Below are 25769 nucleotides of genomic sequence, written 5' to 3'. Positions count from 1 at the left end.
TGATTTTTTCAAAGAGAATTCCAGTTATGTTGAAGCCGTTGTTCGGAAAAGCGGACAAAACACCCGCCGACGTGGTGAAGAATCTGCGGGATGCATTGCTGGTTATTGATCGAGTGAGATTCTTTTTTTAAATATCATTTTTATTTATTTTAAATTTTCCAGCATGGAACCAACACAAGTGAGCGGAAAGTCGAAAAAGCTATCGAAGAAACAGCGAAAATGTTGGCATTGGCAAAAACGTTCATTTACGGATCAGACGCAAACGAGCCGAACAATGAGCAAGTGACCCAGTTGGCTCAGGAAGTTTATAACGCAAATGTGCTCCCGATGCTCATTAAACATTTGCACAAATTTGAATTCGAATGTAAGAAGGATGTGGCATCGGTATGTGGATTCTAAAAATCAAAAATTATATAACGCAGTCACGAAATGTTGCAACTTTCGCACCAAAAATACGGTACGCGGTCTTGGCACGATACGTTTTTGCGAAATGTAAAAATTTAACAAGTTTCGATGAAAATATACTTATAATTATTTTTAAAAAAATTAAAAACACTCAAATTCGTGATAAAAACTAGATATGAAAATTTCGCAGCAACAAAAGTTTGAAAATACAGTACTCCTTAAAGGCACACACCCCTCTGCATTAAAAACAATTGAATTCGTCATGTCGAGACCGAGTACCGTATATTGGCGTCTGGTTGATATCAAGCTCTGAAAATTTTATATTTTTTAAATGAATAAATGATAATTTTAGGTGTTCAATAATTTGCTCCGTCGTCAAATTGGAACAAGATCACCAACTGTGGAATACTTGGCTGCAAGACCAGAAATTCTCATCACTCTTCTTCTTGGGTTAGTTCAAAGTCTAAAAGTTATCCAAAAAAAAAAAATTCTCTAGATACGAGCAACCAGATATTGCCCTGACATGCGGTTCGATGCTCCGTGAAGCTGTCCGCCATGAGCATCTTGCTCGAATTGTTCTCTATTCTGAATATTTCCAACGGTTCTTCGTTTTTGTTCAATCTGACGTTTTCGATATCGCCACTGATGCATTTTCTACATTCAAAGATTTGATGACAAAACATAAGAATATGTGTGCAGAGTATTTGGATAATAATTACGATCGATTTTTCGGTGAGAACTTTTGATATATTAAATAAAAAATTATGTTATTACAGGCCAATACTCGGCGCTCACAAACTCAGAAAACTACGTGACCCGACGCCAATCGCTGAAACTGCTCGGCGAGCTTCTCCTCGATCGACATAATTTCAGCACAATGAACAAATATATCACAAGTCCAGAGAATCTGAAAACAGTGATGGAATTGTTGAGAGACAAGAGACGGAATATCCAGTACGAGGCTTTCCACGTTTTTAAGGTATTTCTTTTGATATTTCAGATAAATATTTGGATTGAAAATAAAACAAGTTATTGTATGTGAATCAAACATCTTGAAAAATGGTTGAAGATGAAAAAAAGTCTTAAATTGAATTTTAAGAAGAATAAGTTTATTAATTTTACATCTTTACGTTTTATTCCAAGAAATTTAAGAAAATTTCCAAAAAAAATCTATAAAACCCCATAATTTCAGATCTTCGTCGCGAATCCAAACAAGCCACGTCCAATCACTGATATTTTGACAAGAAATCGTGATAAACTCGTAGAATTTCTCACTGCATTTCACAATGATCGAACTAACGACGAGCAATTCAATGACGAAAAGGCGTATCTCATCAAGCAGATACAAGAACTTCGTGTCTGATTACGGAATGTGACAAAAAATATTTTATTTAATTCTCACAATCCATATGTTTTTATTCCAATGTTTTATTTCTTTGTGAGTGGCTTTGTGTAGTGCATCCTTATCCTTATCAATATTCAAAAAAAAACCACAATTATCATTTGTGAAATTTTCGGGGGTTACTGTAGCTATAATATTAAGATACAGTAGTACCTCCCCGCCCTCCAATCGCCAAAAATTTTGTTCCATCCACACCTCGCTTTAGGCATCGATCTTTACCGTCTTTCTCTGCAAACAAAATATAATCGTTCCTTTAAAAGAATCCCCCATATTAAAATCATGTACGAATACAAAAATATCCATCCCCTTTCCGTCTGTTTTCCCTCTTATTTTACGGTTTTTCACATGTTAAGTTAAGGTTTATTTCCTTCTTCATCAAAGAATTTGATTTTCTCGCTCTATCCATGATCATTGTCTTTTTTTTTTGTTTTATGATATTTCAAACGATTTCTTGATTCTATTTTTATGACTTCAAATGTCAGAAACATCGATTTTTTAGCATGAAAATTTTCAAATCAAAGACGCTATAACAGTTCTCTTCTCATTCGACATCCTCTTCACATGCTTTTCGATAATTGATTTTCCCATTTTTTGATCTATAGTTCGGAGGCACTCAATCGCCTGGTCACGGACTTTGGGATGGGGAGAGCAGAATAACATCTTCAAGAAAGTTGACTTAAATACAAAATTTATTTTAAAATTTACCCCAAGCATCACGGGAATCAATAAATCCATCGACTTGCTCAGATCATCATTATTTGAATTTTCCGCAAGAATTTCCTGAATCTGAACGAGTGTTCTTGCTGGATTTTGAACAGAAGTCGGCTGAAAATTGACACATTTGCAAAAATTGAAAAATTCGCTTTTTGAAATCGCGCTCCAATGCCAAATAGAAACGCTCCGCCCTCAGGCGTTGGGTCTCGTTAGGTACGGCGGCAAAACTGAATTCAAACGTTTTGCTTGAAGACGGGTGAAATCAGGAAAAAATAATTGAAAAAGTTTGAATGTACGGATTTGCCGTGAATACCTCACGAGACCCAACATTTGGGGGCGGAGTGTGTCCAACTGGCCGTGGAGCGCGATTCAATAAACGCATTTTTATGCGTCTCTATAATAAGACGAGAACGGTACGGTAGATTGAAAAGTTTGACTCGTGCAAAGACCATCTTTCTGCGAAAAGTAGCAAAACTTACTTTATCAGCTTTTGCAACGATTTGTTCGTTTTTCTCCTTCTTTTTCCCACTTGGTTTCGATTTTTTGTGATTCTTCATTTTTTCACGAAGCATGTCAGCCATCATTTCCGTTTGGATTTCTTCTGGCACTTTCATTTTCGTGGAATTTTTTTCAGGAATGAACAATATTTGAACAATCTAAATACCGTGAACTCTCTAAAAATAATATATAAAAAATATATACCCCCCCCCCCCACCCCCAATCAATCTACGTTTCACCAATAAAAACGAAGAGTAATTGAAAGAATTCGTCATTTTCTACTATTTTTCTTTCAAATCTAAACCGAAATGTACGGTAATCGGAATAAAACGATTGAATCCGAAATGTTCATCAAATCGAAGCGAAAAAATGAGAGGTCGTTGACGTCATCAACATCAGCCACATCTTCTGATGCAAACCAATCTGAAGGTTTTAAACTTGTGGTAAGTGATCAGGGGAAGAGAAGCGCGGCATGGTAATTTTTATACCGGAATGTAGAGACATATTTTTACTTTCTGTAGATAACTTTATTCTTATTTAAAAGTTTTGAGAAGTGTTCAAAACTGGTACAAAGTCGCAGTAAGCCGAGTGACTCTGCCGATTGGCATATTTCTACTTTGAAGCAGTTTTCGGAACTTTTAAATAAAACATAAAGTTATCTAAAGAAAGTACAAATATACAGTAGGGCTGTGCGGCTGATGACTCGGCTGATGGAGCAAATCAACGTTTTTCAACGTATTAGCAATGATCAATTAGGGAATACTTGTATTTGCCATATCGGCTGAGTCTTGAGCTTCTAATTCTAGAAAAAAGTTTTTAAAAAAGTGCACACCCCTTCCAGAAAAACTTGTTTTTCCAATCAGCCGACAGCCGACAGCCGAGTTACTCGGCTGATCCAAAAAGCCGACTGTTTTGTCAAGGTGTGTGCACTTAAAAAAAAACGTTTTTCTAGAATAAGAAGCTCATGACTCAGCCAATACTGCAAATACAAATATTCTTTAATTGATCAGTGCTAACACGTTGAAAAACTTGATTGTCTCCATCAGCCGAGTCATCAGCCGCACAGCCCTAATATACAGCAGTTCTTTAATAGAAAATGAGGAAATTAAGGAGTACTTTATATAATAAAAATCAATTTCAGAATTCCTCAACTCCCCGTCCAATTCGCCATGTCGATAATCAATGTTTCTGCTATGATAACCGGCAGGATTGTTCCACATGCAGCATTGATTCAACAGACGAGAGTGATGCAATACTTCACATTAAAACATATTTTCTAGGAACTTTCCCATTTTCAGATTTTTGTGTTAGACTCTTCTGAAACAAGGTCACGAGCAGGTTCCTGTCAACAAGAATCTTCTTTAGATGGATCAGCTGTGGTAGGTACAGGAACTATTATTTGAAAGATACAGAAAATTTAAGTCTGAACTGCATAGTGCCGATTTTGACGATCTTCTTGAAAGTTTGGAACGAGCAACTAAAGAAGTTCAAGAGAGTTTTTATCACAACTCGCAAATATTTGGACAATTGATGGCAGTTCATGGATTTCAGAGAGCTACGGTAATTGTTTTCCCAGAGTGTGGTAGTGAATTAAATTCGATCTTGTTATATTTCTCAGATCGATGATGATCTGGACCATCTGAACCTGAAGACATCTTCAAAAACATCAAAATCTTCTGAAACATTTGAGCCATTTGATCCTTCTGAGATGCTACTAGACCGATGTCATACAGAGCATGCACAACTTCGGAGTTATTATCTTCAAAGATTGGTAGACAAAAACTTGAAGTTCAGTAATTTAAAAACAAAAGCTTTTCAGATTGATGAAGATATAATGCGATCGAATGTTGCAAGAATTCAGGAATTGACAGAAAAATTCAAAAATTTTGAAACTGCTTCATCTTCTGACTCAGAGATCTCGGAGCCAACGATTTCTTTGGAAGAAGACCTGCACAAAATTCTGGATGATGTGTCCACGTGTCAATCTTTTTGTAAGTGGAGCTACGGTAGATTACTGTAGATTGTCTGAATTTTTTGGATAGATTTACCCTCAAGTAGGCACGAGGCAGCTGTAGGTCGCCTTGTAGCGAGGTAGACATTATTGTACCTTTATGGACGGCTTTATGGAAGGCTATCATAGATTAAGTAGAACCTACTTGTCTCTTCGGTTTCAATCATGGTAGAATTATGGAAATCAATTTGAAAATATCAAAATCCGCCTGAAAACATAAATAAAAAAATTTCAAGAACTGGCTTATAGAAAAGCTTACACAGTTTTTTCTCGCAGACTTTCAATATTTCTTTTCAGGTCCCGAAGATTTTTGAACAATGGAGCAACGAGTCATGTCTGTCAGTTTCACTCTATCGTTAGAGGTGCCCACAACTTTTTATCCTCTTTTTTTTAAATTTCGAGTAAATGTTTGTTTTGTTGTTTGTATATAAAAATTGTACCACAAACTTTACCCCATTCCACAGGCCAGTCACAGTACCAGTGACCAAAGGAGTTCGACAAGGAGACCCCATCTCTCCGAATCTCTTCTCCGCTTGCCTCGAACACGTTTTCCGAAAGCTTTCCTGGATTGAATTGAAAGGAGAAGCTGAGGATTACGATACGATCCCTGGAATGAGAGTGAATGGCAGAAATCTAACGAACCTTAGATTTGCTGACGATATTGTGCTCATCGCCAATCATCCGAATACTGCCAGCAAAATGCTCCAAGAACTCGTACAAAAATGCTCTGAAGTGGGTTTCGAGATCAATACTGGGAAGACGAAAGTCTTGCGAAACCGATTCGCTGACCCCAGTAAAGTCTACTTCGGTAGCCCTTCCCCCGCCACCCAGCTCGACGACGTCGACGAGTACATCTACCTCGGTCGTCAAATCAACGCCCAAAACAACTTGATGCCGGAAATCCACCGAAGACGTAGAGCAGCCTGGGCTGCATTAAATGGAATCAAGAATACCACCGACTCCATCACCGACAAGAAGATTCGTGCGAATCTGTTCGACTCAATTGTCCTTCCAGCGCTCACCTACGGTTCAGAAGCCTGGACATTCACCAAAGCTCTATCCGAACGAGTACGAATCACACATGCCTCCCTAGAAAGACGGCTTGTTGGGATAACACTCACCCAACAACGAGAGCGAGATCTCCATCGAGAGACATTCGTACGATGTCTCTAGTCAGGGATCCGCTCAATTTCGTGAAAAAGAGGAAGCTAGGATGGGCTGGACACGTTGCGAGAAGGAAAGACGGAAGATGGACCACGTTGATGACAGAATGGCGCCCATATGGATGGAAAAGGCCTGTTGGAAGGCCGCCGATGCGATGGACTGATTCGCTGCGAAAGGAGATCACCACTCGTGACGCAGACGGAGAAGTCATCACCCCCTGGTCCACTATAGCCAAGGACCGAAAAGATTGGCTTGCTGTGATCCGCAGGAATACCACGAATTCCTGAAGAACGGATCGTCTAAGTATCCTAAGTAAGTAAGTAAGTAACGCAATTTTATTTTATGGTTTCAAACACTATTCCGATACTTTCCATCTTCTAAATTCAATTCTGCCAACTTATTGAGAGTGCTGTGAATGCACTTTTCTGGATTCAATTACAAGGTCATGACTGCTCCCGTTTCCTACTGTAACGATTTTACGGCCTTTAATTTTTTTTTGCGAAAAAGCATTCAATTTGTACAAAATCGTGGAGTCCAATGGAGATTTTAAAAAAATACGAGGAAGATGCGTTAAAAAGCTTTCATCCACTTATGTTCTTATGCTCTTCTCAAATGTGTTTTTGACTGAAGTGGTTCAACTCAATTTCCCATTAACTAGTTAAATACATTTTAATAGAATATTTAAAGTTTTTATGGATTGAAAGTAGTCGCTGTTAAAAAAATCATTACAGTTAACGGAAAATTGATGTTCTTCACCATCAGGATATTATTTGCGTCGTTAGCTGTTCAAATTGAAAGTTGAATTGAAAGAAAAACTATTCTTGAAAATTTTCGGTTACAGTCGGGCTTTTACTTGGTTATTGTAGTGGAATAGTGTGACTACGGCAGATATTATATATTTTAAAAGGAAACTCAACGAGTCTCTACGACTACGAGAAGTACTCTACGTCTACAAGAAGTTGGTTTCATGACTAAAAAAAAAGGTCGCACATCTTCGCTCCTTCCTAGCCAATATTCACAAGGAAGTGTACTGTAGATGTAATACTGCTGCACATTCCCCTATTTTACTTAAACGTTTCCAACTATAATCTAACAACAAAATCTGCCACATTCAATTTTGCTCCGAAACATCTTGCTCCATCTCATTCCAATCTAAATCATTGATTAGCATCTATTGCTGTTTCTACCCGACTTAGTAGATCAAAAACCCGAGTGACACTCTATTTTCTAAAATATTTCTCCCTCAGGATGAGTCACTTACACATGTCTTCTGAAGCTTCTCTTCTTCTTCTTCTTTGCCTTTTTCCGACGCTTTCTAACACCGTCAATCAAATTGTCGTTTCCATTTCTTTTTCTAGTTTTTTCGATGCTTTTTCTTGTGCGAGCAATCTCCTATTTTTCCCCTATCAAGATGAGTCTATAATTAACTTTCCATCTCTGAAATTAAGCCTTCTCTCCTTTTTTGCCCTAATTCGCTGAAAACATCATTGTGTGCTTTGAATAACAATTAAGTTTTTTCAATATGTTCACTTATTTGACGACCAATTTTCCATTCTGATTTTTTGTTTCCAATTTATAAATAAATTTCTTTTGAATTATTGCCCGAATTAATTTTTCAGAAAATCGCTATGAAAGATTAAAGGTCAAGTCTCGGACTTTTTGAAAGTTTATTTGTAATTTTTAAACTACTTATTTTGCATATTTGTACATGTTTTGATACCCTATCGAATCAAAATCAACAGAGATTAGCAAAACAAAAGTGTAATAATTGACATAAGATGAAAAAATAGGAAGCTTCATCTAAGATCAGTTTTTCTAGAATCGTCAATTAAAAAGATTCATGGTAGTGTATCCTATGGTGCTAAAATAGACAATGATCGTAGTGAAACTTTGCAAACAAATTTTGAAATTTGTTATTGGCATTTTTTTTACTAGTTTTATATCCTCATTACGAATGGCAGTTTACCAAAACTTTTCCTGAAAATTTGGAAAATTTTGAAACTTCTTGGGATATCCGCTCTGAAAAGGTTTTGAAGTTAAAGCTAATTATTGATATTAGGGAAACGATTGAGTCAAATTCTGAAGTTGTGAACCTAAAATTCAGTTATCATTCAAACTAGTATTTTTTTTCGAAATTCAACTTTAAACTTCTGTCTTCATACGTAAACATCTACAACTCTCAAGTTCCTCAAGATCTATTTCCATCCGTTTTATATCCAATTTTAGCACTTCCCAACAAATGACATCATTTTTTCCCAAGTTCACCAAAACACAAGTTTGCCTCTGGAACAATGAACAATGAAATATGCTCTTTTCTACTAGTTACTCGTGCTCGAAAAACCAAGAAAAATGAGAATATATAATGGTACCAGCCACCACTCTTCCATTTTCTGCTTTTTCTTTGTCTAAAAAGCTCATTTTTTGTTTTTATGGAGTATCAAATGACCAACGTCAACAAATCTCGTCGATTATAATCTTAATGAGAGAATAGTCTCAATAGGGAAATTGTTTGGAAATTCTCTAGTGGTGTTCGGACACTCAAATTATCGGAATCAGAAAGACATACATATATGTTGTTATCAATTACTTGTAAATATAATACAAAAAAGACTGTTGAAAAAGTATCTGAATTTTTTTTGACTTACATTGACTACAATTGCATTTTTTTGACATTCTTTAAGAGTATAACAGATTAGGATGCTATATATTATGAATTGAGAGTATAAAGAATATATTTGTATACAATGTATGTAATATATAATATACTGTTAAGGAATTTTTTAACGGTCCAGAAGTAATTAAATAAATCGTAAAGTTTTTCTTCAGATTTTTGAATTTTATGAATAAAATTTTTTTTTTCATAAGTTATAGTATTTTAAGTGCTTTCTCCATAGGGAAAATGTTTACAACACCGAACACATTTATATAATTTTAAGGAAATTACTGATAGTGAAACACGTTCAACAAATTACGAACAAAAAATTCAATTCCACTGCTGTCTTGTTGATTTTTATTATTAATTAATTAAAAAAAATGTTTCCAGGAATACAAATCCATTGTGTTCCTGGAAACATGTTTTAAAATGGAAAAGTCAATGTTTCAAAATTCATTTTGCAAAACTGACATATGTATGTCAGATCGATCAAAAAATAAACTTCGGCGGCATTTTGGAGTTCATATTCGAAAGTTTCATTGTCTTTCTTTTTGGTGCTATATTATTTTGGCACAATAATTTTAAAATAATTTTTGACCGGCCACATACTTCCACAGGTTTTGAGATTTTGCCATATGTTTATGGGTTTCGTTCTCTCCAAAATAGAGGAGGTGATATGCCATCTTCTGCCTGTAGGTCAGGGCTGTGCGGCAGGCCGATTTTTTCGGCTGTCGGCTGACACCGACAGCCGAGCAATTTTTATCAGTCGGCTGTCGGCTGGTGCTACCAGCCGAAAATTCCAAGTTTTTCGGCTGTCGGCTGGCGCCACCAGCCGACTGAGATTTTGGTTAAGAGTTGTTTCAAAGTTTCGGAGCTATTTAGTATACTTTTAGTACAAAAACAAATTATAGCAAAATATTACATCATTTTATTCAACAAAAAACCAAATTTCCGTACTTTTTCCACTTGTAAAACTTGCACTCAGTCTCAAAATATGCCAAAAAGTCAGTTTATTTTTTTCAAAACGCCAGCCGACCTATCACTATCAGTCGGCTGTCGGCTGGTGCTACCAGCCGAAAAATCGCAATTTTTCGGCTGTCGGCTGGCTATGACATTTTCTGCCTGTAAGTAGCATTGGCAATTTGCCAAGTATTTAGCAGCAAAGTTGGTGGTATACAGTAGGTATACAATTTCGCCATCATCTCCAATGTTTATGACATTTTGGTCGGAAGGCACTTGGATGTGAATTTAAGTAGCGGTATTTGATTGGGAGTTGATAAGGACATTGTCGCGGGTGTAAAAGTTACGCTAAATTAAACACATTAAATGCTCAAACTAATCCAAAAATAATCAGGAACATTTTGAAAGTTTGAATAAATTTTGTAGGTTTCAGAATTTCGTTTGACTGTGTGATAATGTATTCTCTGAACTGTGTTCTAGCTACAATCTCTTGGTAAGAATTTAATTTGAAAGGGGGAAAAATGAAATTTTAGAAAATTAAAACATTTTGGGGAGAACGAAACCCATAATTCCCTTTTATTCTATGAGCTCGTTCAATTCATGCCAAAATGGTCAATTGGTCAACAACTCAGCAAATATGTTATTCATAGAACAACAATTTCAACTAACCTTTTTCCTTCCGAGTAGGTGTTTCTTTGTTCAAAAGGGCTTTCTTTGGAAGTATGTTTTTTGTAGAAATTCTGGATCAAAAGATGGGTTTTTTAAATAACCAGAGGGCAGTTGAAAATTACATTGGCTGTAGAATACTTATCGCATATATTTTTTTAAACTTTTCTAAAATGTTTATTTATTATACAAGTCTACAAGTTTTCACATATCAAAATTTATCTGAATTTTCTATTTGTCAAGTGTGTTATTTATTAATTTTAAATTCAATTTTTGTACTTTTCAGAACATACACTAAACTTTCCAATAGTTGGTCCATTCAGGATACTATTTTTTAGGGAAAAAAATCGTTAATGAAGTGGAGTTCCTCTTTGCCACATCATAAAACTCAACGACAAGTACGAAATCCATATTGTCACGTCATAAAATTTATCCTTCTACAAATTTCAATTTCCTTCCATTTTTTTTTCGTTACAACCTTTGCTCTGTAGGTTTGAAAGATCCCCCATAAAACTCGTATCTATGGATTTTTGATGTTTTCATTTTCTGTAGACGACGTGTTGTTCGCTTTGCAACATTGGATATAGGATTTGGAATGTGAAATTTGAAAATTCATTCGAAATTCAAAACATGCGAGAATTTTCCAGAAAAGTGGAATCTGGGTGACAGCATGACGACATTTTTGAACTATCTTTGAACATTGGAGGGAATTTTAAAAAATCACAAAAAGTTTGAAGTGATTGTAAATTCTCTTAACTTTCAGTTATTGTTCGAAAACGGTATAATAATTTCTTTAAAATTTGACATTTCAATTTAAAGGCGCACCACTTTTAGCACCTAGTTTCAAGTTTTGATACCAAACCAACAGCTTCAAAATAAAATATACTTTGATTGTTTTTCCATCTTCCAAATAGGTTGAAAACTATTTTCTATGTTTTTTTTTAAATTCAATTTTAATCCCTATTGAAATGTTACTTTCCGTTTCCCTATCTATTTCTCTAATTTTACAACGGTCCTCACCATTCCCCTAGGCTCCACCCACCTTCCAAAGAAGAACCCCGAATATTGGGCGGAGCCAGAACCTATAGCTCTCAACAGAGATTCTTCATTTGTTTTGTGAGTTGTTGGTGCAAAGAGACAGAGCATCATTACTTCCCTTGGGGCATATTATACCCACCCACGCAATTTTTATTAGGTTCTGTTTTTGTTTTTGGAATTTTTGATTTGATCTAACCAAGTTTTAAGATTGAACTATGAGCCGATCGGTTATTTTTCGCATGCTTCGAAAATTGCCATGAACCAAGAAATTACAGATTTTCAAACTCAGTGGTGCTATTTCTCCTATTGAGTGCAAAAAAGAGTGAAAATGATGAGCACATTGGCACTTGTTTCGTTGGCGATTTTTGGAATTGCAGTTGTCTGTGCTGCACCAAAACCTGCAACAGTTCCTGTTGCAAATGAAGAAGACTATTTGGCTGCTCTTTATGGATTTGAGGTGAGCTTGGAATTCCATAGGAACTTAATTAATTAATTTTTCCAAAGACTGTGTCAAAAAGGCAAGTACGTACACCTGAAATTGCTCCTATTTTCAATAGATGAGATATCCTTTTTTTTCAATAAATGTAAAATTTCAAATTACTATAGGTAGACATAAAATTATAATACAACTCATTCAAGCAATGCTTTTGATATAGTTGTGTTCAGCCACCAAATTTATAGGATTTATGTAAATAATGTTTTTCATTAATATTAATTCCCTATTCAAATCGTGTTATGAACCTCCCAAGACGTAATGATGACGCAAAATTCTTTGATTGTCACGTATTTAGAAGGAAACGGGAAACGAACTGATTATTCACTATGACTTTCCAAGTCTAATCTGGAAGTGCTCAGGCTCAAAATCATTAAACTTGTTCTTTGATTCCGTAGTACTGAAAATAACGAGAAGCGGGAAAAAGTTTCAATTACGAATTTTCAAGTCGTCTAGAAATAGTGAAATTGAATTAGACTTTGAATGAAGAATCTAGATACGTGAGAAACGGAAAGATGCTAAAATAGTGACATGTCTTACGAATTTGGTGCAGAAAAAGAATTAAATATTTTTCAAATCGTGCGCATGTAGGTCTTTCTATTTTACAAAACTATTATTTTGGGGATCTGAAAAAAATCTGAAAAAGAAAAAGGATTTAACCCTTACATCATATTTATATCGAGATAATCAATTAAAAATAGATTTTGTTACGTTTTGAGCATTAAGAGTTTTTTGTTCATCTGCATCTTCAATTAATTTCAATTCCAGGCCCCAGGATCACAATTCAAGGGTGCACCACTCCAATCAAAACGACATATTTCACCATCATACGACGTAGAAATCGACGCTGGAAACATGAGAAATTTGTTGGATATTGGCAAGAGAAGTGCTCCAATGGCAAGCGACTATGGAAATCAGTTCCAGGTGAGATTATAGTTGAATTTTCTTTAATGACCCTAGAGTATCTATAAGTGTAATTTTATAGTAAGTTTGCTCGGGAAAGTGAAGCACAAATTTTTAGTAAGGCTTTTATTGTAAACGCGCATGGTTGTAGTTTCCAAAAAATGTGGAAAAGTTCTTTATATTCAGACTTCGCTCTTGTTTTCCAGAATTATCTATTCTGAGTTCATTTTTCATCCACCCACACTATCCATTCCATCGCCAGTTCTTTTTCTGCTCCTATCCATTCGTGATTTCATTCTTTTCATCACTTCTCTTCCTTTATTTCATTTCCTCCATTCCCCATATTCTCCGTTGTTACTCTAGAATTAGAATGCATACATTGAAGAAGAATATTCTGTGCATCTTTTTTTCCTAACGGCAAAAAACGGAAATGTATGGGCGTAGAGGATTTGACATAGAAATGGAGCATAAAAGTTCAATTTCCTATGGGTGACGTGGAACACGGGTGAAGAGAAATACTAGATGTTGCGACGAGAGAGACTAATGGGATAATTGGATAATTGAGGCGATGAATTATTTTTGTTCTGATTTCTTCATGTTTTTGAGCTATTTTTGAACTTTTCAGTTGTAAAAAATATGCGCAAATTGAATTGATAATGCGGAGTTACCATGGCTATTTGAAAATTTGGAAAATATATTTTTAAAATTTTAATGGACCTCGGAAGTCATAAAATAAAGTTTTATTTTCTGGAGATACTTGAAAAAATATTTTTCCAGTCTTTTTTAATTGAAATTTTTTTGTTACCCGTGCCGTAAAACAATTAATTTTTGACTGAATTCTTCCGTAATTTCAGATGTACAACCGTCTGATCGACGCTGGAAAGAAGAAGAGAAGCCCTGCAATTTCTCCAGCTTACCAATTTGAGAATGCTTTTGGACTTTCGGAAGCTCTGGAACGAGCCGGACGTCGTTAAACATCAACAAATAAAATACCATACCAACGAGTACATCCAAATAGACAATTGTTTCCCAATAAATAATTTAAAGTTTTGCCCAACTTGGCCGGACTTTCAGGTTTGCCTGAAAGTTTGTTCATACATCCCTCTCCACCTCCGCCCTCTTCCTATTCATGACGAGAATAAAGTGTTTTGTTAGACACTACTACCACTTTAAAATTAGTATATTTATAAGAAAATAATCATAATAACAATGGAAAATAATGAGCTCTTAAGAAAATACGAGCAAAAAAACCGGAAACTTGATATGCTCCCACCCACGCCAAAAATCATGGGAAAGAATTGAAGACAAATAACAGGAAGTTTGGTGCAAAAATAATTGGGATATATTCTCCAAATCCGGGCGGCTCGTCTGAAAATCAAATGTGAAACATTTTTAATCAATGTAGTACGAAAATAAAGATTTTCAAAATGAACTTTTTTGGCAAATACTGAAATACTACCTTGTGTTAATACTACTTTTGCTTGAATACTACTATTGCTAGAATACTACCTTTGCTAGAATACTACCAAATTGCTAGAATACTACTATTGCTAGAATACTGCCATTGCTAAAATACTACTTTTGTTGCTTAAATACTACCTTTTCAGAAAATTTTATAATTTTATTCATTTTTTCATTGGAATTCTTATTAAGTACTATTTCTGGTCAGATATTTTGAATAAGAAATAATTAACACAGCATTTTTTATTGTAGAAGTGGCTTGATCGGTTTTATTTAGGGATCAAATTCGAGAGTATTCATTTGTAGTGAAATTGATTTAAATTCAGCTGTAGACCGTTCTCAAAAAGTAACTCCGCTTTTAGTTGTTAGCTATTTTTGATTGAAATGGTTGTAAAACAACAATAAACTAATTGCAGAATTCAAATATTTCTTCCCAGAGTGAGGTTGTAAATACCCACACTCGTTTATAGTTTTACGACTACATATCGTCTCCTTTTTGTTTTGATGACACACAATTATGGCTAACTGATTCAAACATATAGCTACTAAAGTATTTCACTTTCAAACACTATATCTACAAGCAAACATATTTGCTTATCAATATCAGCCATATTGGACACCTTAAAAACATATCCCATCTTCAAACTCTCACGATGGCTGAAGAAAAAAATTTTTTTTTTTAATTTTTCAATTTTTTTTAAAGTTTAGGTATTAATTTGCTTTGATGTGTCTAGATATTAAACAGCTATTTGATATTTTCATACATTCTTGTTGTCGCATGTTGATGATGCTCAATCTCAAAAAAGGCTAGGAAAAGTTATTTTTAAATTTGACCGTCGCTCACTTAAGAAACTTTAAAGTTAGAAGAAATAAAACATTACAAAATCAATAAACATGTTAAAAGCTACATTTCTTCAGTTAACCATTTTCATGTATCTCTTTTCGTTGCTGAGCTACGTTGTGTTTATGTACTCAGACGCTGTTAAAATTTCACTTCATATTATTCCAAACTCTAGCCTGTAGCTCAAATTTCAGTTGTCTAATAAAAATGCTGTCAACTGACAAAACATTTGTCGCACTATTTGGCACATTTGGTTTACTGCGAATAATGTCAAATGGTGTATTCTTGCAGACTTGCAGACATCTTGCAGACATGGGGGCCTGGAATACGAAAAGGGATCTAGATGTTATCTGCCAACTTTCAGAATGAACTGAAGCTTCTAGACCGCTTTTTTTGTGTATGAACTCTATAAAATTTTCAAAGAAAAAGCTATCCCATACGTTGAAAACAAAGTTGTTTTGTACTTTTCCGCTTCTTTATTTTTCCCACATTAATTTTGCACAAAATTCACTCTATAAGAAATTCATAAAAACAATAAACGTAAGGAGAATGCTATTCATTGATGATCCTGAATGGAATAGAATATCAAGCATCTTATCCAAAATTTTCTTAAAAGTTCAGAGCATAAGGTGTTCTACAAAAAATTTAAATGTTCCAATAGCCCCAAAAATAGCCGTTCGAGAAAAGTGATAGATAGACACTTTTCAGGATACTACAAAGTGGAAAATTGACGAGAAAATTTGGGAAACCGAGTTTAAATTGGTTCGAAATAGTCGTTTGGGTGAGCACTTCGGTGAGCAATAAAACAAATTGTTCACGAGAACCAAAATAGGATATTCTGAATATAAAGATCTCAGGATGTATACATTTCGGTAAGAAAAAGGATTTGGGGACTGTGAAAGTTAGGAAGGGATCCTAGGTGTTTCGATGTTTGAGCTGAACAATCACAAATTAACATTTCTGGTCAAAGACGAGTTTCCCGTGCGGTCTATACATTTTTTGTATTATTGAACAAAGGTATGTTTTCGGATGTTTTGCATGTAGGCAATTGCATAAATATTCGTTCAATATCCGAAAAATTCTGTAAATCTTGGTTCTTTATTATGCTTTCTAGTCCGTGTGACAGTACATATATCGTAACTTCACTAGATTTTTAAACTCCTTCTTAAGAAGTGTCCCAGCGCGCAAAAAAGTTTATGGTAGCTACCGTAAACTTTTTGCGCGCCAAGACCCATCTGAATAAATCCGTGCGCCTTTAAGAAGGAACGTCAAAATCTAGTGAAATCACGATACAAATTATATTTTCATTCCAATTGTCATTATTATTTTGAGTCAAAATTTAACTCTTCCGGGTTCCCGCAAAGTTCAAAAATCCAAAAATCAAACGCTTGACTACACTATTAGAGAGTGCATGAAATCGAGAGACACCGACATTCCATCGGGATATCGGAGTGTCGTTTGTTTGGAAACATTTTTTTTCGAAGCGATTTTTTGATTTTCGTGAACAATTTCTAGTTTTTGTAGGGTTTTCGAACTTTTTCTAGTTTTGTCAAAAGAAAAACTGATTCATTGATGTGTTATCAGTGATCTTAATTTGTTCTCTCATCTCCTCGTGATTCTATTTTTGAGAGAAATTTGAGAAAAATGTTTTGGAAGAACTGAAGGAGGTGGAGCACATAGAACATTGAAAAAGCATTCACATGTGAGGTTTCGATAGCTTTTCTTTTATCATTCACTGAGTTTTCTTTTTGATTTTTTCTCAATTCAATTGAAAAAATATTTTAATTGTTTCCATTTTTGCAGAAATGTCCTTGAAACTGGCCAAGCAACTATCTAAAAGTTCAGTTATTTCCCTCTCAAGGTTAGTGTTCTTCTACAAAAGTCGATAATTTTTTGAACTGTGATTTTCAGGCATTTCACAAATGGGCCTCGTCTACCAACAAAATTATTGCACGCAAAACCTGGATTCGTGCCAAAATATGTATCGGCAGATGAAGCCTTGGCGATGGTGAATTCAGGTTTGTATCCGAGAAATTAAAATTAAAAATCTCTAAAATTCAAATTATTTCAGATTCTGATATCTACGTTGGAAACCATGCGTCTGCTCCCAATGTTCTTCTCGAAGCACTTTGTCGTCGTGTTGATTCGGCAAATCTCAACAATATCCGAATGTCTCATCTAATTTTAAGCGGAAATTGCCCACAATTCGACCCTAAATATCACGGTGAGTCAATTTCAAGTATTTTAATTTTTAAATTTACTGCTTTCAGGAAAAATTCAAAACAACAGCCTGTTCATTTGCCCGGGAAATCGTAAAAATGTTAATTTGGGCGCCGCTGACTACACTCCGATTTTCCTCTCTGAAGTTCCCTCTTTATACACAAGTGGAACATTGAATGTTGATTTTGCACTGATTACTGTCTCTCCACCTGGTAAGAATTTAAATTTGATTAAAAGTCGCCATAAAAAAAAAAGCGAAAACAGGGTTTTGTGATTAACAACTTTATAAAAATTAAAAATTTGTTTTTTTTTCTATTTCAGATGAGCTCGGATTCTGTACACTTGGAGTCGACATTGACACAACACTGGCTGCAGCGACTAGTGCCAAAAAAATTATTGGTAAAAATAAATAATCAATAAGTTGCAAAAAAATATTTTTTCAGCCCTTGTCAACAGCACAATGCCCCGTACCCGAGGCCACACTACTGTCCATTCTTCTCATTTCGCTGCAATGGTTCAAACGGATCGACCAATCGCTTTCCGTCAGTCTGGTGGAGAAGAAATGTCTGAAACCGAACAAAGAATCGGAAAAATAATTGCCGAGAACCTTGTCGACAACGGAGCCACCCTTCAACTCGGCATCGGAGCAATTCCAGACTCGGCGTTGGCAGCGATGAAGCAGCACAAAGATCTTGGAGTTCACACGGAAATGTTTAGTGATGGAGTTATTGATTTGATTGATCGTGGAATTATTAATAATCAAAAGAAGGCTTTTATGCCAGGAAAAACTGTTTCCTCGTTTGCTTTTGGAACAAAGGAATTTTATAAGAAAATCGATAATAATCCAGAGTTTTGTAAGTTTTTATTTTACCAATTGTAAAAGTGATTTTAATTTTTTTAAAAATAACTTTAGAACTGTGCAAGGATACCACAGATATCCGTTTTTGCTGTTAAAATTAATTCAACGATTTTTTAAAATTTTTTAGATATTTTTTGTTGGTTTTATGAGCGAAACAGAAAAATCGGAAAAATACAAAAATTTTGTAAAAACGAAAAAAATTCCAAAATTCAAAAATGTCCCGATGAGGGAAAAACGAAATCTCGAAAATTTGGAAAATTCCGATTTTTCGAATTTTTTAAAAATGGAAAAATCGAAAAAAAAATGTTCAGAAAATTAACCATAAAATATGATTTTTATCTAATTTTGTTTTTTATTGATAATAAATAAATAAATAAATTGATTCTAAAAAGAAAAACAATGACCAAAATTTTAAGCTAATTTTTGAAAAATCGAATTTTATAATACAAATTTTTAAAAATTGAAAAACGAAAAGCCTTCGATTTTTCTTTTTAAAAACCGCCACCCTTGGTCCCAATTATGTGTTCATCAGAACCGTTACAGAGAAAATTGTTTTTTTAATCAGAAAAATTTTTAAAAAATTAATTTTCAATTTGGATCAAGAAATATATCAAAAAAAAATTGTAACTACAGAAACCCAAAAAAAAAAAAATTCGATTTTTTCCATCTTCCAACTAAAAACCCAATCATACTTTCAGATTTTGCCCCATGCGACTTCACCAATCATATCGACATCGTCCGCCGTAACAGTAAAATGACATCAATCAACTCAGCGATTGAAATCGATTTGACGGGACAAATCGTATCGGATTCGATTGGACGCAATTTTTTCAGTGGATTCGGTGGACAAGTCGACTTTATGGCTGCCAGTCCACACGGATTTGATGGACTTGGAAAGGCGATTATTGCATTACCATCGAGAACCACTAAGGGACAAACGAAAATTGTTCCATTCTTGACACAGGTTAGTTATAAACGGAAGCTATATTGAAGGTTAAAGTTCAATTTTCAGGGTTCTGGAGTGGTCACGACACGTGCACATGCCAGATACATCGTTACCGAGCATGGCATCGCCAATCTATGGGGAAAATCAATTCGTCAAAGAGCCTATGAGTTGATTCAAATCTCTCATCCGGATGATCGTGAAGCTCTCGAAAAGGCTGCATTTGATCGATTCAAAGTGATGCCATCTGCGTGAGAAGCGAATCAATTGCAGCTCCCTCAACTACTGGGTATAATGGTTACCGAGTGCCCGATTAAATCTAGTTTTCATTTCTTTGTATTATACGGTTCGACTTCTGATGTGTTTTCTTATTGCACATAGGTTAAATTATAAAAATGTTATTTTTGAAACTTCACACTACAATAATTTATTTGGAGGTTATCTGAACATTTTGAAGGAGAGTCGGGCGAGTGTGGAATCTACAATTATAAAACATGGATGTAATGAAAGCATACAGGAAAAGAATCATGAAGAAATATCAGAGGCAATTCTAAAGTTGACAAAAAAAAAGAGAGATGGAAGTGATCAAGTGGGAACAGTACACATGTGAAGATGGGGAGTGGTGGGACAAACACAATTAACCGATCACGATCACGTACAATTTTCAAATCACTTGTTCATCGATGTGGCTATCCGTGGTGGATGTTCGGATCGGAGCCCTGAAACCCAACACAATTTAAGAGGATTTTAGTGCTAATAGCATAGTAAGAATTACTCGACTACATAAAACGTTATAGTTAAAAACGGTATCTTACCGAATGTTGTGCATTTGGATAGGCTTGAATGATCAATGGTGGAGCAACTCCCGAAGATGGTGGAACTTGACTTGCTCTCTTGGACTCATGATCGATTCCACATTTAAACATATCGAAAAGCTCTTTCTGGGTTCCACCAATCGCCTCATAGGCAACTTTCCACAAATTGGAGGTTGAATTGTTCCGTCCCAATGCTAACTACATTGTCCAGCGAGCATTTTGATGAGGCCGGGGCATTCCAGTGAAGTCAGGAGACGAATTGTTTCCAGCCAAAAGGGGACGTTCTCTGAAGTGATAGGGTGAGATACCTTTGCTTGATCCAAGAAATCCTAAAATTACCTTTTTTCATAACTTTGTCTCCGTTCAAATGTCTCTAATCAAATATAAGGCCTACTATAGACTTACCAAATATCCAATTCTGGAACCATCCGCTTACAATCTCGCGGCAAATTCTACGAGATGCTTTCCAGTGTACGACGGATTAGTATCCATGAACATTTTCACAGCTTCTCGAGCACCGTCTGCACATTTTACATATTCCTCGTATATCGTGATGGCACGACAAACGTCTCTGAAAGGATTATATCATTTATTCGTACACTTTATTAACATTTATTGGTCTTTTGAATTAAAAAAGTTTTTATTATAAAGTTATTCACAATAGATTATCAAATTATTGCTTATCAACGGCAGCAACTACCGGCGCAGCGGCTTTGGCTCCGAATCGTTTTCCTCTGAAAAAATCATATTTTTGGGGAAAGGAGGTTGAAGCACTCCTACCGGAACACATTTTGAATTTTCTTTGCAGCGTCTTGAACTTGTGGATCTTCCAAGTTGATGTCGATTTCTTCCTGAAAAAATATATGTTAGCGGGCAAGCTAAAACTTTTTGAACTAGACTAACAAAAATATGTTTAGTTTATCTGGAATCTCACGTAGTTATGTGTTATGCTCATGAATTATAAATAGCAGTAGCGGAAATATTCAGAAAATTTCCAAGAAAACTTGATCAAACTGGAACATCAATAATTCTCATGATGTACTTAAATGTGTATGAATATTGTAGATGGAAAGTTGACGTTTGCAGCCAAATTCAATAATTGGAAAATGTTCGAATATCGTCTGCGAAAATCCGTGTGCGTCTTTATCAGTACGGTAGTTGTTAAATGTTCTTTAGTTTATTATCATTTTTATCCAAGGTAAAACATACAAGGATATTCAAAGAAAGAAGATCATAAAAATCAAAAAATTTCCAGAAAAAGTTGAGGTGTATTTAATAGGCGGTACTGTATTTTTCCAGTTCCCTTTCTCATTATAATTTCCAACTTCCCGGTGCAATTCGAAAATGTTTGAATAAGGTTCTTTTTTTCTGCATCTACTCCTCCATCTGCTTCCTTTTTTTCACTTCTAAATGAGTTTTCCCTCCCCTTTCCGAATCCATTTGCTCGTGAGCGTATATTTATGCGAAAAGTGCCGAGAAACGGCGAAAAAGGACGAAGAAGAAGCAATTTGGCACACAATTCCCCCCTTACGCACATTTTCTCACTATCTGATGATGGGTGTGTGATGTTTAAAAAACGGATGTCTGAAATGATGAGAATCGTGAGTGAAGGGCTCCTGAGCCACCTGTCCTGGGAATTCTATTTTTTATTCTTCTCTTTCGTTTCAAAAACTAGGAAAATTCAACATTTTCGCTATGTTTGTAGCAGCTGCAAAGTTGCTATTGAATATGGTCCGCTGTCAGTTGGGTCGTATCACGAAAACAATTATTTTGGCACACCTTCAGTAAAACAGTTGTAGAAATTTGTCGGGTACTGTTTTCAGATAACTTCTTGCTATATGCAGAAAGACCAGTTTCCGAATTTTAAGATGAAAAACTGCCAGATTTTAGTTTTCTGCAACACACTTAACTAAATCTCAGCCATATTTCTTAGAATTTTCACAAACTTGAAGCATGGAAAACAATTTTTCATATGCCACCGCTCCGTAAGATAGAAATTATCTCCGTTATATGAAGTTTTTATAATGATCAGTTAGAAGTATGTATATCTCGGCATTTGTTGGAAGCATTCCCATATACTTTTTTTGCACAAACTAAATAATATTCCGGATAATATATGATAGTTTCTAAATACTTAATGAATCAGCTATCTTACTTACCCTTCAGTAAGCAAACCTACAAAAATGCTTATTTGAGAATGAGATAGACTTTTTGAATCGAAAGTTAATATAGAAACATAGGAAACTGCTTGATTCATTTGAAAATAACTTTCATTTTTATTAAAAAGTTTGAAAAAAGTGTCAAAAAATGCTTGAAAGTTGATGTTTGTCGAGTAAAAGCTAATTATATTTTCACAGCCAGTTTTTCAAATGCTTTCCAAATTAAAAAAAAAGCAAATTAATTTCAAATCAAATATTTCCCAATAATTTTACATTTATTTTGATTTTAAAAGTTAACATTTTTTTCAAAGTTTCTCGTACCAAAATGAACATATTTGCCAATGGTTATGTTGTATGTAATTCCACCTGCGCTTTTATTTCTCCATATTTTGTTTGAATTATTAATTTTTGACGTGACAACCGGCATTTTTCACCTGCTATTATACAATTCATATTCCAAAGAAAAAAAGGATGTAAACTACTGTAGCTCAGAAATTCATACATCGAGAAAGTTCTAGCTTAGACCTAACATTTTTCAAAGCTCAGCACAAAAGCTCTACAAATCCTCTTTGATTCCCATTCAATTTCACTTGCATCAAGAAATTGGCCATAAACCAACCTGATTGTTGGACGTGCTTCCCGCTGCTCCATTCTCCTGGGGAATTGTTGTAGTGGCACCGGAAGACGTCGACATTTCTTTTCTTCTTTTCGCCCTTTTTTCCTGAAAAAAATAAAGAAAAGGTTTTGTTTTCGGATGGAACAAAAGTTTGTTTAGAAACACTTTTGAAATAATATATAAGGCAACAAAAAAAGAAGAAAAGAAGAAGAATTGATAAGGAAAAAATGTGAGAAAGAGACCTCAAAAATAAAACTACAGTAATCCTTTTTCAAAAGCTTATAATACACATTCTCTACAATTTCAAAGGGAGAAGGATTCGTGCGGTTGGGTCTTGACGCGCAATATTTTGTGTGTGCCTTTAAGTTTACTGTAGGAGATTTTGAGCTGTCTTTGTCGTTTTTTTTTAACTTTCTGACTGTTCCCATTATTTCTCATACTCGTGAAAAACTATAAAATCATAAGACAATGAAGAAGAGATTTCAAAAACCACTACAGTACGCTTAAAGGTGCATGCCCAAAATATTTTTGTGAAATGAAATTTGCGCGGTGACCCATCAGTATTAACGGGTCACTTGAAAATTGAGGAACTTCGTAAGTTTTCGTTCAAATAGATCCTAAACCCAACTTTACGTTCAAAATGTACAGTTGAGGAACTACAAGAATATCATGTAGTTTTCGAAAAATCTCAAAAACTTCCAAAAATAAAGTCAAGGTGAATATTTAAAGTGACGTCCTCCACCTCCTCCACTAACGTCTTCTGAAGCAAAAGTGAGATGTGCCAAGTGCTCCAAAAAAGAAGTAGGCGGAGTCCCAGGAACGAGACGGAGGCAAAGAAAATGGAATAGTATTGAAATTTGAGAGACTTAGTGATTAGAGCATCCATTTTTCATTCAGTCCACGCATATACACACACATGGCTTCTCTTTTGTTTAACTTAAAAAAGTATAGAATTTCGAGCATTTTTTGGCGTTTGTGTTCATCTAATCTTGTTTGAGTGGCTTTCTGTAAACATCATTTCATTTTTGATATTTTTCAAACTCTTGGAGATCTTGGAACTTAAAAATTAAACTGGAATTGGGAAGTAGAGTCATGAAAATCAATAATAAAAACCTAAAATAATAAACTGCTAGGAACTCTGAAAAATATCCTCTGGCAAATTATATTGGATCTCAACAAACACAATTTATCTTGAATCTGAAAGTAAATCTTAAAATCTTAAAACCTCTCAGATGAGAATCGGATAATGTGATCAGGAAAGAAAAATCTAACGAAATTTGTAAAGTGTTTTATTTTTACATTTCTTCAGTCTAAATGTGGCGAAAAAAATGACTCATGAGAATAATTTGAAGGGGAAATAAGTGTTTTTCAATTTTGATTTTTTTTTTGCAACAGTCTAGGAACACGGGGACTAAAGTGGTCTTTTCAAAAAAAAAAAATAAATTTTTAGAATCAGTTATGATTTCGTCTGATTTTTTAAATTTAACTGTACACATATTGCTCTGATGCATGGTGTCAGTGTGAGCATGTATAGCCTGAAAACCAGTTGAATGTGCCCAGAAGGAACATATATTTTGTGTGTATTTTTAAATTCGAGAACAAACTTCAAATCGAGGAGATCGCTGTCGTATTCTCAAAAATATTTTTAGTTCTGGTGTTTGTTATGTATTATTTTTTCCAAAAAAAAATTGGAAGAAGATTGATGTAAGAATACGAAGAAAAAAGTCGTCAAAATCCAAAATCTGGGAGAAAAAGTTGTTGAGGTGGAAGAAAAACATGGCTAGACGTGTTTCAAGATATAAATATATATGTTAGTGGAGCGGAAACTTTGTCTCTGAATTTCTAAATTTCCAAGCTTTGATCTTCAAAACTAGTTAATTCTCTAGATAAAAAGTCAACTAGAAATAATTGAAACAAAATGACGTGGACACTAGAAAACGAAGAAAATCAGGGATTAAGTTTCAAATCTCTCAGGAAAAATGAAAGAGAATGAACGAGAGAGTACTTTGAAAATGATCTTGTGCAAATAAAAGCTGGGCTTAACCTCTAAAGAGTCAAGTACCAAAATGTTATCGTTTTGGGTTAGAAATTGGAAAAAAACTTAGATTTATGATCACTTAATTGAACAGATAATTTCAAGATTGCAGTTTTTGTAGGTATTCATGATTCCATTTAAAGTTGATAACAAGAAACTACTAGGAAATTACAAAAGTCTTTGAAAAGAAGAAGTAAGCTGACAATGAGAATTTGCCTGCCGCCTACCTACAGAATTACCCTATGTCGTGCCTATTGGTGATAGTAAGTATATATATATAGTGAGCGATTAAGTTTTATCAAAAATCCCAACAAAAAATAATCCAAAAAACCAAAGTTTCTCAAACATCAGAATATGTGTCAGAATATTGTTGTTTCCTTTCTTGTTGTTTTCCCACCAAGCTGTAACTAATCCTCATCTATGACTTTTATTTTCTGTGCTACGATTATCTGCGTCTCCACTCTAATTTTTGTTCCCTTTCTCTTAATGTTACTATTTTTCAGCTCTATTTCAGATATTCCAGTCAAAAATCTAATCGTCTTCATCTCTCCTCATTTTCTGCTTAACTTTTCTTCATTTTTTTTTTGTTTTTCAGAATATTTCCGTAGTGGGGGAAGATGTGAGAAAAATAAAGAGAACAATTTGGCAAAAACAACGCAAAAAATAAGTTTTCTTAGCAGCTTGACATTCCAGTCATGGGAAATTGGCTCAGTTATTATCCAAAAACGATACAAGAACTGAATAGTGGCTTCGAAACTAGATTAGGAAGTGTGTGTGTTTCAAAGATTTTTCCCAGATTTCTTAAACTGTAAATGTATAACTTATTTTGGCGCACTTCAGAATATACATGCACTTTGCAGACGACTGTGTACGCTTTCATGCCTGCCTACCTACGTACATGCCTACCACCTAT

General features: G+C 34.8%; 6 protein-coding genes and 1 pseudogene across 8 annotated transcripts; 4 read left to right on the top strand and 3 right to left on the bottom strand.

Annotated features, from left to right (window-relative positions):
* The first annotated feature begins 24 nt into the window (after positions 1-24).
* mop-25.2 (MO25-like protein 2) lies at positions 25-2324 on the top strand. The gene is made up of 6 exons (NM_063691.6): positions 25-113; positions 163-384; positions 758-855; positions 902-1137; positions 1182-1384; positions 1598-2324. Exons 1-6 carry the CDS (start codon positions 27-29, stop codon positions 1766-1768), a joined length of 1017 nt encoding a protein of 338 aa, NP_496092.1. The 5' UTR covers positions 25-26; the 3' UTR covers positions 1769-2324.
* Y53C12A.7 (HEAT repeat-containing protein) lies at positions 2255-3183 on the bottom strand. The gene is made up of 3 exons (NM_001027291.3): positions 3001-3183; positions 2513-2632; positions 2255-2467 (listed from the first exon to the last, which is right to left on the bottom strand). Exons 1-3 carry the CDS (start codon positions 3133-3135, stop codon positions 2318-2320), a joined length of 405 nt encoding a protein of 134 aa, NP_001022462.1. The 5' UTR covers positions 3136-3183; the 3' UTR covers positions 2255-2317.
* A 79-nt stretch (positions 3184-3262) lies between these two features.
* Y53C12A.8 (uncharacterized protein) lies at positions 3263-5450 on the top strand. Of its 2 annotated transcripts, none has more exons than NM_001027292.3 (7): positions 3263-3462; positions 4161-4268; positions 4318-4398; positions 4442-4579; positions 4638-4790; positions 4839-5010; positions 5328-5445. In NM_001027292.3, the coding sequence occupies exons 1-7, from the start codon at positions 3328-3330 to the stop codon at positions 5342-5344; spliced, it is 804 nt and encodes a 267-aa protein (NP_001022463.2). In that variant the 5' UTR covers positions 3263-3327; the 3' UTR covers positions 5345-5445. The 2 variants fall into 2 exon arrangements, with proteins under 2 accessions (NP_001022463.2, NP_001379359.1); NM_001393161.1 differs by having other exon boundaries at positions 3312-3462; positions 4161-4263; positions 5328-5450.
* Positions 5451-11786: 6336 nt separating this feature from the next.
* Positions 11787-14062, top strand: nlp-11 (Neuropeptide-like peptide 11). Its single transcript, NM_063690.7, has 3 exons — positions 11787-11968; positions 12773-12928; positions 13762-14062. The coding sequence occupies exons 1-3, from the start codon at positions 11840-11842 to the stop codon at positions 13879-13881; spliced, it is 405 nt and encodes a 134-aa protein (NP_496091.1). The 5' UTR covers positions 11787-11839; the 3' UTR covers positions 13882-14062.
* Positions 14063-17012: 2950 nt separating this feature from the next.
* Positions 17013-19638, top strand: ZK1320.9 (Acetyl-CoA hydrolase). Its single transcript, NM_063689.7, has 8 exons — positions 17013-17070; positions 17121-17227; positions 17281-17433; positions 17480-17641; positions 17751-17828; positions 17873-18283; positions 18987-19252; positions 19301-19638. The coding sequence occupies exons 1-8, from the start codon at positions 17015-17017 to the stop codon at positions 19484-19486; spliced, it is 1419 nt and encodes a 472-aa protein (NP_496090.1). The 5' UTR covers positions 17013-17014; the 3' UTR covers positions 19487-19638.
* A 257-nt stretch (positions 19639-19895) lies between these two features.
* On the bottom strand, positions 19896-20616 carry ZK1320.14 (annotated as a pseudogene). Its single transcript has 3 exons — positions 20452-20616; positions 20047-20375; positions 19896-19950 (listed from the first exon to the last, which is right to left on the bottom strand). Coding segments are annotated over exons 1-3 (549 nt in total).
* Positions 20617-20636: 20 nt separating this feature from the next.
* On the bottom strand, positions 20637-22933 carry ZK1320.13 (Purkinje cell protein 4-like protein 1). The gene is made up of 3 exons (NM_001383921.2): positions 22825-22933; positions 20827-20897; positions 20637-20780 (listed from the first exon to the last, which is right to left on the bottom strand). The coding sequence occupies exons 1-3, from the start codon at positions 22897-22899 to the stop codon at positions 20720-20722; spliced, it is 207 nt and encodes a 68-aa protein (NP_001370191.1). The 5' UTR covers positions 22900-22933; the 3' UTR covers positions 20637-20719.
* Between the last annotated feature and the right edge of the window lie 2836 nt (positions 22934-25769).

Source organism: Caenorhabditis elegans, chromosome II, assembly GCF_000002985.6.
Source record: "Caenorhabditis elegans chromosome II".
Classification (NCBI taxonomy): domain Eukaryota; kingdom Metazoa; phylum Nematoda; class Chromadorea; order Rhabditida; family Rhabditidae; genus Caenorhabditis; species Caenorhabditis elegans.
This window is presented reverse-complemented; position numbering and strand designations above follow the sequence as displayed.

Excerpts from the sequence above, each read along its gene's own strand:
- mop-25.2 (NM_063691.6), top strand. The coding sequence starts at position 27 with ATGTTGAAGCCGTTGTTCGGAAAAGCGGACAAAACACCCGCCGACGTG. Across the intron at positions 385-757 it reads GTAAGAAGGATGTGGCATCG|GTGTTCAATAATTTGCTCCG; the intron begins GTATGTGGATTC and ends TGATAATTTTAG. Across the intron at positions 1,138-1,181 it reads TAATTACGATCGATTTTTCG|GCCAATACTCGGCGCTCACA; the intron begins GTGAGAACTTTT and ends ATGTTATTACAG.
- Y53C12A.7 (NM_001027291.3), bottom strand. The coding sequence starts at position 3,135 with ATGAAAGTGCCAGAAGAAATCCAAACGGAAATGATGGCTGACATGCTT. Across the intron at positions 2,633-3,000 it reads TCGTTGCAAAAGCTGATAAA|CCGACTTCTGTTCAAAATCC; the intron begins GTAAGTTTTGCT and ends GTCAATTTTCAG. Across the intron at positions 2,468-2,512 it reads TGATTCCCGTGATGCTTGGG|ATGTTATTCTGCTCTCCCCA; the intron begins GTAAATTTTAAA and ends ACTTTCTTGAAG.
- Y53C12A.8 (NM_001027292.3), top strand. The coding sequence starts at position 3,328 with ATGTACGGTAATCGGAATAAAACGATTGAATCCGAAATGTTCATCAAA. Across the intron at positions 3,463-4,160 it reads CTGAAGGTTTTAAACTTGTG|AATTCCTCAACTCCCCGTCC; the intron begins GTAAGTGATCAG and ends AATCAATTTCAG. Across the intron at positions 4,791-4,838 it reads GTTATTATCTTCAAAGATTG|ATTGATGAAGATATAATGCG; the intron begins GTAGACAAAAAC and ends AAAGCTTTTCAG.
- nlp-11 (NM_063690.7), top strand. The coding sequence starts at position 11,840 with ATGATGAGCACATTGGCACTTGTTTCGTTGGCGATTTTTGGAATTGCA. Across the intron at positions 11,969-12,772 it reads CTGCTCTTTATGGATTTGAG|GCCCCAGGATCACAATTCAA; the intron begins GTGAGCTTGGAA and ends TTTCAATTCCAG. Across the intron at positions 12,929-13,761 it reads ACTATGGAAATCAGTTCCAG|ATGTACAACCGTCTGATCGA; the intron begins GTGAGATTATAG and ends CCGTAATTTCAG.
- ZK1320.9 (NM_063689.7), top strand. The coding sequence starts at position 17,015 with ATGTCCTTGAAACTGGCCAAGCAACTATCTAAAAGTTCAGTTATTTCC. Across the intron at positions 17,228-17,280 it reads CTTGGCGATGGTGAATTCAG|ATTCTGATATCTACGTTGGA; the intron begins GTTTGTATCCGA and ends AAATTATTTCAG. Across the intron at positions 17,829-17,872 it reads TAGTGCCAAAAAAATTATTG|CCCTTGTCAACAGCACAATG; the intron begins GTAAAAATAAAT and ends ATATTTTTTCAG.
- ZK1320.13 (NM_001383921.2), bottom strand. The coding sequence starts at position 22,899 with ATGTCGACGTCTTCCGGTGCCACTACAACAATTCCCCAGGAGAATGGA. Across the intron at positions 20,898-22,824 it reads GAAGCACGTCCAACAATCAG|GAAGAAATCGACATCAACTT; the intron begins GTTGGTTTATGG and ends ATATTTTTTCAG. Across the intron at positions 20,781-20,826 it reads AAAATTCAAAATGTGTTCCG|AGGAAAACGATTCGGAGCCA; the intron begins GTAGGAGTGCTT and ends TGATTTTTTCAG.